The 14,339-nt window shown below is 44.1% G+C and overlaps 1 protein-coding gene across 1 annotated transcript; it reads left to right on the top strand.

Annotated features, from left to right (window-relative positions):
- Window positions 1-5,796: 5,796 nt before the first annotated feature.
- Window positions 5,797-9,614, top strand: ALYREF (Aly/REF export factor). Its single transcript, XM_075845371.1, has 6 exons — window positions 5,797-6,133; window positions 6,437-6,568; window positions 8,184-8,331; window positions 8,415-8,478; window positions 8,566-8,746; window positions 9,188-9,614. The coding sequence occupies exons 1-6, from the start codon at window positions 5,906-5,908 to the stop codon at window positions 9,200-9,202; spliced, it is 768 nt and encodes a 255-aa protein (XP_075701486.1). The 5' UTR covers window positions 5,797-5,905; the 3' UTR covers window positions 9,203-9,614.
- The last annotated feature ends 4,725 nt before the right edge of the window (window positions 9,615-14,339 follow it).

Genomic DNA, 14,339 nt, shown 5'->3' on the forward strand with positions numbered 1-14,339 from the left:
GAAGCTTATATAACAATTCCAGTCAAAGCTGCCTCCAGTGCCAGTCACAAAAGAATATAACCTTTTTTCCGTTTAATGGGACTGAAAAGCTATGTTAATAAAGGATTTGAACTTGGCTGGCACTTGCGACAGAGTGGCATGGAGTGGTAATGCCATCTCTTCATGCTCCATAAACACCACTACAGTTGAATCTGTCCTGTATATGAAGCCCTTATGTGCTGGTACATGGTGTCTTCACACATCACTCATGCCGTGCTGTCCACAGCTATCCAGCGCATTGATTTCCTGGCTGTGCCTCTTAGGCCTCAAGCACACGGCCAAGCACTGCCCGTAAAATGCAAAAGATAGCACATGTCCTGTCTTTTGCGGTACACTCCTCGGCACGGACACCTATCCATAGCGATACGGAAAGGTGTCCACGGGCAATAGAAGTGGATGGGTCTGTAATTGCGGACCGCATTACGGTTCACAATTACGGAGAATTTTTATGGTCGTGTGCAAGGGGCCTCAGGGTATGTTCACACGGCTTATTTTCAGACGTTTGTCAGGGCATTATGAAAATACAGGAGCTCAACGCCTCCAAACATCTGCCCATTGATTTTAATGGGAAAATGGCGTTTCGTTCCCATGGGGCGTCTTTTTACGTGGCCGTTTTTTAAAAACAGCGCGTAAAAAAATGCTTTGTATAAAAGTGAATGTCACTTTCTGAGACGTTTTTGGAGCTGTTTTTCATTGTCTCAATAGGAAAACAGCTCCAAAAACGGCCGTAAAAAACGCTTGATGCATAAAAAAACGGCTGAAAATCAGTGGCTGTTTTCCCTTCAAAACAGCTCCATATTTTACGGCCATTTTTCCTTTGCCGTGTGAACAGACCCTAAAGCTGACATAATGCATATCTGGCGGACCAGTCCAGGTGTGTTGAGCTTCTGGACACATGTGAAGGGCCTTGTCTGCTTTCTCTTCCATATTTCCATTCATAGAGACTCGTGGGAGGCCCTACTTCACACAAGGGGTTGTATCAGATTACAAAAAAAGGTCTGCATCTTTCCAGATACAGCGCCACTATTGACCACAGGCTTTGTCTGATATTGCAGCTCAGCTCTATTTACTTGAATGGGCCTGAGCTGCAATACCAGACACAACTGATTAACAGGAGTGGCGCTGTTTCTGTTCTCAGAGTTGCCGACTCACCTAGATCATTTTATGATTAAAGAGGTTTTCCAACGTCGGACAAACATGACATATCCACAGGATATGTCATAAATGTTAGCTAGATGCGGGTCCCACCTCTGGGATTTGCACCTATCTCTAGAACGGGGCCCCCTAAACCCCGCTCTAGCTTCTTGTGCTCACGATGCCTCCCGGCAACTTCCTGGTTACATGGTCGAGAGTTACGGAAGCAGCATAACTCGCTGAGCTGCGCTGTTTTCGTAACTCCCATAGTAATGAATGGCAGTTATGGAAGCAGCGTAGCATGCGAGTTGCGCTGTTTCCGTAAGTACCATTCCGTTCTATGGTAGTTACGGAAACAGCGTAGCTCAGCGAGCTACGCTGTTTTCTCCTTCATGGAAATCAGCCGGAACACAAAAAGCTAAAACGGGGTTTAGGGTCCCCGTTCTAGAGATAGGTGCGGGTCCCAGAAGTGGGACCCGCATCTATCTGACATTTATGACATATCCTGTGGAACCGTTAAAACCCCTTTAATGGACAACTTACAAGTATTCTCTCTGACTTTCTGGCAAAGTATTTTGAGATCTGGGGCCTGGGGATCTCTTATGCCCATCCTCATATGTCATCTTATAGCTTAAAGTGTAACTAAACTTGTAAAAAACTTTTGATATGTCAGAAGTTTTGATCGGTGGGTGCCTGAGCACTAAGACCCCCGTTGATCGCTAAAATGAAGCGACATAAGCACTCAGGTGAGCCCTGTGCCGCTTTGGTACGGGATCAATAGAAAGTTTTTGAGTCTGTACACCGCTCGCTGTTCTTTCCGAGGAAAGCTGATCAGAAATGAAGTGCCACTATGACATGTCAAACTTTTTTTAAAAGTTTGGTTAACCTTTGATGCTAGGCTGATTCTCACCACCTACCGGTGAATGGGCAGTCATAGAGGTCACAGAAGGCATAACAGGCCTAGTGAGAACCTCATTCACGGGTACAGGCTGCCATAAACAGTGCTTTTCAGGCCAGAGGCAGCAAATTTGATTTTAAATTGCTCCCTCTTGTAAAGGACGTGATTCTAATATTATTGTATTAGAGAAATGCAATTCCCATCTACAATAGGTAAAGTAGCTACAAGCTGGAGCCTCACCCACTGACGCCAAAGGTCACTGTAGGGGGTGTGTTTACACAGGGCGCATACGTTGCGTAAAAGCACACAGCGTATCCGCCCTGTGCACCGCAGGGAATTCCGGACGAAAAACCGGAAACAAAAGTGCAGTCTGCAGAACTTTTAATTCCATTCAAGAAAATGGAAAGCAACTGAAACAAAAGAATTACCATTGAAATTAATGATGATTCTAACGGAACCGTTGCTTTCAGTTTAATGTTTCGATCCTCTCTTCCTCTGACGGAAGAGAGGTAAACGTATACTAACGCTAGTGTGAAAGAAGCCTAAGAAAAAAAGATGTATACTTACGTAGCCATGGCGACATGTCCCTCCGCCGTCCTGCAGCCCGGCCTCCTGGGATGACATTGGCTCAAGAAAGTATTCGATTTGTTTTTGTGGCAGAATAGCTGCTTCTCCGCCCCAAAAAAAACGCAATATCTGCGCTACCTCACCATTGAATTAAATGCGGGAAAACCCAAAACAAATAAGAAGTGATTACATAAATGAGACATGGAGCGGAATTAAAAAACCGCACCGCAGGTCAATTTTTGAGAGTTTTTTCCGCTCATTATTTGTTCAAATCTCATACACTCTGCTGCTATTGTATTATGCTGCGATTTCCGCGACAAAATCCGTTGCGGAAAATCCGCAGTATTTACGCTACGTGTGAACTGACCCTAGTAGTTAAAAAACCTCATGTGGTGCTGCTGCTTCTGTGGTGCTGTACACAGCTCTGTATTTCAGCAGCAGTCTTGTGTTGTTCCATCCATCGTCCTTTGGATGTTGATGTAACTGAACAGCCGATGCGCGGGTGACAGGAAGAGAACGGTCAGTAACAGTTGTTGCCTCCTTTCTGAGGAGTGGGAAAGATAAACTATTAGTTCCCATCATTGAGGCTATTTGTGCCTTTGGAGATAAGGGAGACCCCCCTCACCTGCTCCAGAAACATTAGTGATGTCATCATAGGTTTTGTGTGAAGCTGCATTTAGGCCTCATGCGCACGACTGTACAATTCTCAGTTGTATGGAGCCGTAACCAGTTATCTTATGGAGGTTTCTGTATCAGAACTCTGATGTAAGGGCTTATTCACACGGACGCATGTATTTCAATGGGGCCGTTCTTTTAACAAACCGTGTGAAGGGTCCGTTGAAAAATAGAACATGTCCTGTTTTCTTCAGTTTTCAGGGATCCCTCGATAGATTCAAGTCTATGGGGATCTGTGAAAACTGGTCCCACGCGGGTGCAACTCGGACGTGAAAAACTGCCTTTTTTACATCCAAGTTTGCACTCGTTTGTGTGAATAACCCCTTACAGTCCGAGGCTTCCCTCACACACTTTATGTGTCACCTTTTTTTTTGGGCCAAAAAAAAGCTAAAATGGTTGATAAAATGATATCTATCTATCTATCTATCTATCTATCTATCTCATATCTATCTATCTATCTATCTATCTATCTATCTATCTATCTATCTATCTATCTATCTATCTATCTCATATCTATCTATCTATCTATCTATCTATCTATCTATCTATCTATCTATCTATCTATCTATCTATCTCATATCTATCTATCTATCTATCTATCTCATATCTATCTATCTATCTATCTATCTATCTATCTATCTATCTATCTATCTATCTATCTATCTATCTATCTATCTATCTATCTATCTATCTATCTATCTATCATCCCTCTCTCTCTCTCTCCAATAGATCTTGTTTGTGTGTGTATATATATATATATATATATATATATATATAATATAAATATATAAAAAAAATATTATGCTATATGATTATTATATCCCTGTATGGCTGCTATAGCATCTTCCTATAGACCGCCCTCCCAGGTTCTCATCCATGTCCTGGAGCATCTTGGTAGTAATTGGAACCCTGCCCACAGTTTTATTGACATAACAACTGAACCATTGACATGACACAATAACTCTCACCCTTGTTTGTAATTCTCAGCGGGGGGCACTTTTACATGTATATGCATTTACTGGCCTATCTCTTCCCCACCCTTGCCTAGCTCTCCATGAGGGTGATTATATGTATTTCTGATCAACCCTGTTATTTTATCTAAAGCCATAGATGTAAAGATATTCCCCCCAATCTAAAAAGCAGTCAGATATTTTTTTAATATGGGGACCCTGGTGGGGTAAGTACATCACATTTATTGCACTAAGTTTGAGGTATATGCTGGGAAAAGCTACTTACGTATAGTTTATATGTAGCCTATGACGGATGCCCTGAATAGACTGTAATGGCATCCGTTAAACGCATACGTCATGCACTGGGCTCATAAGAGTTCTATGGGTGACAGATGCCTCTCTTAGCCATCCATCACAGGCATCAGTCACACATGTACTAATATGGGATCCATTTAACGTATACATCATGAAAAGCCATTAAACGCCCCATGACGTATACAGTAAACATATCCCTGTGACGTATATCATACACTTCTGTTAAAAAAACATATACCGCACAGTACCGTATATGTTTTTTTGCTAGATGCGATAGGATAGTCTACCACACTATTCCATACCTAAAAAAAAAAGTATACTAACGTATACCATCCCGATGCCTTGGTAGCCCTAAAACCACGTTTAGCGTAGGGAATGAACGTGGTGGGACGGGGCCTATGCTATCTACAGTGACCGCCGATTCATTCTCTTTCTGACTTCACTTTCATAAATTACAATGGACAGGGCCTCTCCGTTCACTTTGATGGGGAAAGTGTCTGGCGTGCATAGCGAAGTGGGACCCTCATTCCCCTGATAGGTGATGATCCCGCACCTATCAGTCATTTATGGTATATACTGTGGACTACTAACACCTGAATGTGTAATGACCTTTTTTCCGTAGTGATTACACGTTACATGACGGTGATGCACCAGGAACAACACCTCATAATACACAAAGGACAAAAATGAGTGCCAGAATTACTCAGATCGGCCCTGATTGTGACATTTCGGATTTCATAGGGGGGTCCTTTTTTTTTGGTCCCCCCTTCTAGGGAGCCAAAATCATGACTTTCACTGTGGACTTTGCGCAACCACTTGTCTGGCGGACTGGCGATGTGTAACGCTACATTCCCATGCAGTTGAGACACGCAATGGCAATTGTCCTGGTTGGACTCCTTTTTAAGCAGAAAAATCTCAATTTCAGTTTTTTCATGCTGTATTCATAACCTGGAGACGTAGCTGTGCATTACTTATCACATGTGGGTTAAAAGTATGAATGTAATGATTATTAATGTTATGATATATTGCATAATGTATTACATTTTATAATGTAATCTATATGTGACGTAAGCAAACCATCAGACGCTGGTAGTGCTCATAATGCTGTCACGTGAGCCACACACTATTGGCCACTTACTCAGCGGACTGGCTGTGGGGTTCCAATGAACGCGAGGCATGGAACGCAGAACTCAGGAAGTGACATCAGCAGTGGCGGGGTTATAAGGGGCGGAGCTTTATAAGCGCGGCTCACAGCAGCCGTTGTATTGTTAGAGCGGAAACCGCACCCGGACACGTGATCCCACAACACCGGACCTCCGCTACCGCCATGGGGGACAAGATGGACATGTCCCTCGACGATATTATTAAGATGAACCGAAGCCAGAGACCGCCAGGCAGAGGCCGGGGAGGTCGAGGGGCCCGCGGTGGCGTGTCCCGTGGTGGAGCAGGAGGCCGCATTGGAGGACCTGGCGTTATTCGGGGAGGTGGGGGGCCTCTTCGGACAAGGCCGATGCTGAGCCGAGGGGCCAGGAACCGACCCACACCTTACAGCAGGGTATGAGTGACGCGTACAGGGGGTCGGCGGGGAGGGCCTGCGGCCTAGCAATGGTACAGGAGGAGGAAGCCGCCTGGAGGCCGGTGATACTTGTAGCAGCCGGAGTGCACTGGCCGAGGACGGGGTGCCCAGTCTGATGAAGTTTGAGCAACGGGTTTCGGAGCCTAGGGCGCCTGTATACTCGCCGGCTCCGGTGGGGGAGGGTGTTGGGTCAGGGGCGGCTTTCTCCGGCTGGCTGGCACCTATGTCGGGGGTTTCGTCTACTGTGACCCGTCTGGACTTATCACCTCAATTGTCTTACAGCCCAAGCAGCTCCCGGACAAGTGGCAGCATGATCTGTATGACAGCGGATTCGGGGCCGGGGCTGGAGTGGAGACCGGGGGGAAACTGCTGGTGTCCAACCTGGATTTTGGGGTTTCCGACGCCGATATTCAGGTAAGCGACGTGGGGGGGGGCTTATTTTCACTGTATGCCGACTTAAAGGGGTATTCCTATAAGAATTTATCAGGATATGTGATCGGTGGTGGTCAGGCTGCTCGGACTTCCACAGATCACAAGAACGGGCTTACCTTGCCGTTCCTGGAGCCCCATAGGAGTGGAGCGGTACTGCGCATGTTTGGCCATTGCTCTATTAATTTCTATGGGGCTGATTAAGAGTGCTCGGGATTCCCATAGAAATGAATGGAGCGGTGGTGAAGCATTCAAGCCGCCGCTCCATTCCCATGGGGCTCCCAGGAACGACCGGGTGAAGTCCCTATTACATGGGCCAATGATCAGGCCAACAAGTGTTCATATCCGCGCTTGTTCCTGATCATCGCCTTGTGTAATAAGGGAAGCGATTGGCTGATCTGCGTTTTTTTTTTATGTAGATCTAAAAATAATTGTCTGCAGCACATCCCCGTGTGTAACCAGGGAGACTCGCTGCCGACGTGAAGGAAATGTATAGGGACGAGCGATCATATATAAACAATCACTGCTACCTACGATGGGAGCAAATGAGTGCCGATCAGTGAGCTGTTTCGTTGATCAGTGCTCATTTACACCGACCGTGTAATGTAAATGATTATGGGGAAACACCTTTAAAGGGGAGTTCCTCTGTTAACAGACGGAGACCAGATTATTAGACTGTATTCTGTCCTGACATCTGCTATAATATGTGGTATTCTGTAGCGTATGTATAATGTCCTGGCAGTCATCCGTGTACTCAATATTATGTTAGAGGCTCTGTCACCACATTATAATTGCTCTATCTCCTACCTAATCTGATCGGCGCTGGCATGTAGAGAACAGTGGCTTTTATTTGGAAAAACTATTTGAGCAAGTTATGAACAATTTTAGATTTATGATACTTTCTTAATGCCCAATTGGGCATTAACTTTTGACTAAGTGTGTGTTGTAAAGTGAAGTGTGTGACACTGACCAATCAGTGACCTACACTTCTCTCCTCCATTCATGTACTCAGCACATAGTGATCTTGCGAGATCATGCTGCGCTGTCACATACACCCACATTATTCACTCAAGAATCTTCATTAATGTTAGACATCGATTGCAGCCAGGATGTGATGTCTATTCACGCTCCCGACACTTCGGTAAAGTTTCTATGGGACTTGCTCACACTGCGCAGCGTGATCTCACGAGATCACGCTGGGCTGTTACGATAGGTGTGACGCTGATTGGTCACTGATTGGTCATCCTCATACACTCTGTACAATGCCCAGTTGGTAAAAAGTAAAAACACGCCCAGTTGTCTAAAACTCATTAGCATAAATCTAAAATTGCTCGTAACTTGCTCAAAAATGATCGTTTTTCAAAATAAAAACCACTGCTGTTTTCTACATTCCAGCGCCAATCAGATTATGTAGGAGATAGGGAATTTATAATCTGGTGACAGAGCCTCTTTAATCTGACTCATGCCGATCCTACTCTGGATGTAATGCTACAATCCATAATTTTGTCCCCCTCAATTACTGCCCCTGTGGTGGTCCTACACTATGTATCCCTGTGCCTCTCTTGTATCCGGTTAATAATGGCCATGTTTGTTGTATCAGGAGTTGTTTGCCGAGTTCGGGACCCTGAAGAAGGCAGCGGTTCACTACGACAGATCTGGGAGGAGTTTAGGTACAGCGGATGTGCACTTTGAAAGGAAAGCTGATGCATTGAAGGCGATGAAACAATATAACGGTGTACCGCTAGATGGTAAGGACACAGCCCTGCCGCCCACAGCTGGCATCTTGTGGTTGATGAGTGTTTGGCTAATCTGTTACCGTCATGTCCTGCAGGTCGCCCTATGAACATTCAGTTGGTAACGTCTCAGATAGAAGCACAGAGAAGACCTGTACAGAGGTAAGTAGGTCACTGGCTGGTGGCAGGCTGTTGGTACCACTGGTAGAAGGCTCTGGATACTATGTTTTGTTTTTTTTTAATTTGTAGTCCGACTAGAGGAGGTATGACAAGACCACGAGGGGGGCCGATGGGGTTTGGTGCTGGTGGAGGAAACAGAAGAGGTGGCAGAGGAGGAAATAGGGGCCGTGGACGGGGAGCCAACAGAAACACAAAGCAACAGCTATCAGCAGAAGAGCTGGATGCCCAGCTGGACGCTTACAATGCCCGGGTGAGTAATGGGTAGGACTTCTGCGGCAGGATCTGACCTACCAAGTGACCTAATGTATAAGATTGAATGACCCATCAGCACATCCAATGTCAATGCTTTTACAGGAAAAAACCCTTTTTTCTATGCTCATGGTGAACATAACTTTGCTGTTGATGTAGTAGTGGCTGCTCCTTGTTGTTGGACTACAGCAACCCGTGCGCCCCCCCCCCCCCATATAAATATCTGCTCAGTTCGCTCTATTAGTAGTAATTGTTGTGGCCTCTGTTCACCTTTCTGAATTTTTTTCACTTGTTTGTCGTGTGAAATCATCAGTTTGGATAATGTTCTGTGGCTGTCGCTGCCGTATACCCTGTCCTGGGCAGCTGTTGTATATAGTTCCCCCCCACCAGCTGACTCTCTGCCAGCTGTTCATTCCTTTAATTCTCTCTCTCTCCTCCACAGATGGACACCAGCTAATCCCTCGCCTTGTGTTCCTGCCTCGCAGCTCTGGAAGTCTTTCTACACGTTTTTGTTTTTTTCTTGCTTTTATTTGATAGATTTTAAACTCATGTAAAGTTGCATTTTTTTTTTTATTTTTTTTTATTTGTGCAGACCAATTATTATTTTTTTTTGTATGAAACTATTTTCTTGGACAAATTTTATTGGTTGGTTATCATGAGCAGGGTGATCTTTAACTTCTAATAAAATACAAGTGTTTGGTATATTTGTTCCTGTTCTTGGTCGGACACTAGACATCGTGGGCACTCAAGGCTGGACTTTTGGGGTTTTCTCCTGTTCCTTTATGAAATTGTAATATGCTCCTTTTTAACAAAGTATCTGCCAAGTGGGCATACAAGCATTGTAACCATTAAATCCTGTTGGGTCTGCATCACCGGGTTTGTCTTTCATTTGTTAGACTTGGGTTTTCCGCACTGGGATTACTTCTCTATTGTGGGTTTTCTCGTGTAAAGTCTCGTATGTTCCATCTCATACAGCTCGACCTTCCCTTGTCCTTCACCCATCAAAGTTTAGGGCTAGACAAATCTCCATAGGTAACTAAGGCACCTAGAAACTTGCTACGGGTGCATAACTTTTTAGGTTTTCTACCCTCTGCGGGTTTGTCAGTCTACAATTTATCCACTGCTGACCAGCAGGTTAATAAATGAAAGTGGTGTTATGATGTGGTTGCTATGGTAACAAGGTAACTGTTTACACACCTTTTTATACATTTTTGCTAAATTAGATTACCTGCTTGGCTGAAGTCTGTTCTAGAGTTTTGAATGTTTATAAAGCGCACAGATTGAAATGTGAACTTTTTTTTTTCTAGCGTAATTTGAGTCATTTCATTTTCAATATCTCTGCTTTTTTTTAATCATTAACCCTTGGTGTCATCCAACGTACTATTACTGCGATGTTGCTAAAGGGAAAGTATGGAGCGTGCTGTTGCATCAATCGGCCAGTGACTATTATCATGGCAACCTGGGGGCTTAAGGCCCCCCCCCCAGGCCTGCCATCTTTGTACTCCGACAGGGATTCAAAGAAGGCTCAGTATCGTGATATCTTCAATATGTTAGTATTGCAGTATATCATGCAAGCGATTGCTGGTTCAAGTCCCCTAGGGGACTAATAACTAACTTTTTTATTTTATTTTTTCTCCCCTAAATCAGTGTTAAGTTAAAATAACTGGTATCGCCGTGTCCGTAAAAGTCCGAACTATCACAATATAGCGTTGTTTAACCCGCTCTGTGAACGACGTAAAAATATATATAAAAGATGCAATTTGCTGTTTTTTGATCACCATAGCTCTCCAAAAAGTTGCATTTTCCAAAATGGTATCCTGGAAAACTAAGTCGCTCTGCAAAAATTAAGCTTTCATGTCGCTAAATTGAGAGAGAAATAAAAGTTATGGCTCTTAGAACATGGTGACACAATGTGAATTTTTTTTTTAAGCAATTTTTTTTTCTTAAAGTGGTGGAACATAAATCTGGTATCGCCGTAATCTATATCAACCTGTAGAATAAGGTTCACATGTAGTTTTTGCCACCTGATGGGTGCAGTAAAACAAAGCACAGAAAAAGGTGTAATTTCTGTTTTGCCCCATCTCACCCCACCAACTTTATTTGTTTTTCAGCTTCCCATTACAATAAATGGGGCCATGAAAAGTGACAACTTCTCCGGCAAAAAATAAGCCCTCATACGGCTATGTCGACAAAAAAAGAGGTTATGGGTATTGGAAGGCAGGGAGGAAGAAACTAAAATGAAAGAACTCCAATTGGCCGTGTCTCCATGGGGTTAAATTGAAGACTGTTCACACTGAGTAACCAGTGCGCTGAAATTTGATGAGTTGTGGACATGATGTAAACCATTCCTAGTCAATGACAGTAAGCAGAGATTTTTGAAGTGAATTGAGTGTGTTCGAATCGACTTGTTCAGGCCAGCACTGATGCTGCTTGGGATTCTGGGTAAGGTCACAATGCATTTTAAAGGGTTGCATAAAAAGAGAGCGTGTCAAATAGGACATTTCTCTGACCACTTTACCAAATGGGACTATTAGCCTGACATAAGGTTACATCAATAGTTGCAAAAGGCCGATCCAAGTGTTCTGGTCAAGGATTTTGGATGCTATGCAAGATGTCCCACCAGCCACTATAACTACGTGGCCAAAGTATGGCACAAAGTATTGCTTGATTTTGTGGGTACTGTGCTGCACTGGGCATAGTAATTCTACAATCTGTTCACCTTATCTAGAAAACTGCTTCATAGCGCTGAAGTCCAGTGTATATAGAGTGGAAATACATAATAACGGTTTGGAGAACATGGCTATCAACACCTTCAGGACGCAGATCTCTAAGGGTATGTTGACATGCCCTATTTACGGACGTAGTTCAGGCGGTTTACGCCTCGAGTTATGCCCGAAAAAATGGCTCCAAACCATCTGCAAACATCTGCCCATTGAATTCAATGGGTCTTACGGTGTTCTGTGCAGAAAGGCTTGTTAATTTACGCGCCGCTGTCAAGACCACGTGTAAAAAGACGCCCGCCTCGAAGTGCGTGTCACTTCTTGGGATGTAATTGTAGCGTTTTTTCATTGACTCCAATGAAAACCAGCTCCAATTACGTCTGTCAAAGACACCACGAAAAACGCCTGCACTTGTCAAAACGTCTGAAATTCAGGAGCGGTTTTCATCTGAAAATAGCTCCGTAATTTTAGACTTATTTGGCGTTGCCGTGTGAACATACCCTTAGGCTATGTTCGGTCTCAACAAAAACCGGCTGTAAAATATGGAGCTGTTTTCATGGCAGAACAGCTGATCAACAGCAGTTTTTTATTTATCAAGCGGGTTTTGAGCTGTTTTTCTATTGGCCCAAGAAGTGACATGCACTTTTTTCTGGGTTTAAAGTCATTTATGTGGTTCATTCTAACTTTTCTTACTAAAGGTTGTTACAATTGCAGCAATACTATGTATTTTTTTAATGCTTTTTCTAAGTAAAAAAACACTTTATGGGGAAAAGTTTTATTTGCAATGCATATTTCCGCCACTAAGTTTCAGTAAACTTAAAGGCGTTTCCCCACATACACATGTATTTCCTATCCACAGGATACATGTGTGATCGCTGGTGGTCCGACCACTGTGACCCCCCCCTCCCCCCCCAGTGATGACAATGGGGGACCGAAAGTCCCCCGAAGTGCTCCATGAGAATGGAACGCGTGATCGGCCAGTGCGCCCATTCATTTCTATGGAACTTCCGGGGCCAATATCTCCAGCAGCTCCATAGAAAAGCGTGGAGCGCTTCGCGGGCCTTCTGGTCCCTCCTTATCACTAGGGATCCCGGCAGTCTGATCCCCAGCGATCGCACTATCCTGTGGTTAGGGGATACATGTGTTTAACGCCATAGTTAAACGCCTATGATGTCACTGTACATATATGAATGGTGACGTCAGGGGCTTCCCCAGAGCCATCTGGCAACTCAAAGCCCCTAATATCACTGTTCATATATGGACAGTGATGTCAAGAGCTTGGTAAATACACGGCTAGAGCGCTTGCCATGCTGTGGCCGGGGACTCCATAGCATCACTCCATATATGGATAGAGACATCAGGGGGATACCTCGGGCTCCGTGCTTAAGTAGCGCTGTGCCCAGGGAGTTAGGACGACATATTTTCCCGCATGCCTATACCTCAGAAGGAAGGAAAAAAATGTGTTGTGAACAGGCCCTCACATTGTCAGTTAGGCCTTATTTACACGAGCGTAGTTCACGTCCGTGAAAATCACGCGCGGCACACGGACCTATGTAACTCAATGGGGCCGTTCAGACAGTCCGTTATTTTCACGCAGCGTGTGTCCGCTGTGTAAAACTCACGACATGTCCTATACTTGGGCTTTTTTCGCGCATCACGCACCCATTGAAGTCAATGTGTGTGTGTGAAAATCACGCGCGGCACACGGATGCACTTCCGCATGATTTGCGCAAGTTAAAGAAATGATGGGACAAATAAAACCACTTCCTTCATTTCTGTTTATTGACATAAAAACAGCGTCATAACGATGCCATATGCGTGAAAATCACGCAGCCACGCACCAACTACTGATGACACACGGCACTACAACGTACAAAAAACGCATTTTTTTCGCGTGCAAACGGCACACATTTGTGTGAATAAGGCCTAAAAAGGACCTTACTTTTCTCCTTGAGTCATTTTCGAGATATTGCTGAAATGTATACTTGTATGCATGAGACAAAATAAAATATATGGCTCCAGTACGGAGTGTTATTACAACCATCTTAAGTCGGATCCAATTGGGTGTAAGACGACCGCTGGATCTTCTACATTTTAACGGCAGGATTCATGGTGAGCGAAGTTTGGTTCAAAATAGTTCTGGGTCTGATATTTGCTTTTAAACAAATCCCCCTGGATTACCGGCTAGCTACCAGTAGGTGGCACTGTAGACTTTTTGGAGACAAACTATCTGCAATGCACTTCTGCAAAAAATGTAATATCCCATCTCTTTGTTTAACCCCTTCCCGCCGCAGCCCTTTTTCAGATTTTCATTTTCGTTTTTTCCTCTCCACCTTCCAAAAGCCATAACTTCTTTATTTTTCCGTCGATATAGTCCTATGAGGGCTTGATTTTTGCGGGACGAGTTGGAGTTTTTCGTAGCACCATTTATTTTGCTGTATAATGTACTAGGAAACTGAAAAAAAATTATTTGTTGGGTAGAAAATGAAAAAAACAGCGATTCCTCCATGGTTTTCTGCACGCCGTTTTTACGGAATTCACTGTGCAATTAAAACAACATGTTAACTTTATTCTGTGGGTCAATACGATTATGCCGATACCAAATATATAGAGATTTTTCTATATTTAAGTGTTAGGGTATGTTCACACGGCCTATTTACGGACGTAATTCAGGCGCTTTACGCCTCAAATTATGCCTGATAAGACGGCTCCAATACGTCGGCAAACATCTGCCCATTGCTTGCAATGGGTTTTACGATGTTCCGTTCAGACAAGGTGTCATTTTACGCGTCGCTGTCAAAAGACGGCGCATAAAAAGACGCCCGCGTCAAAGAAGTGCAGGACACTTCTCGGGACATAATTGGAGCCGTTTTT

The sequence above is a fragment of the Rhinoderma darwinii genome, chromosome 13, assembly GCF_050947455.1.
Source record: "Rhinoderma darwinii isolate aRhiDar2 chromosome 13, aRhiDar2.hap1, whole genome shotgun sequence".
Taxonomy (NCBI): domain Eukaryota; kingdom Metazoa; phylum Chordata; class Amphibia; order Anura; family Rhinodermatidae; genus Rhinoderma; species Rhinoderma darwinii.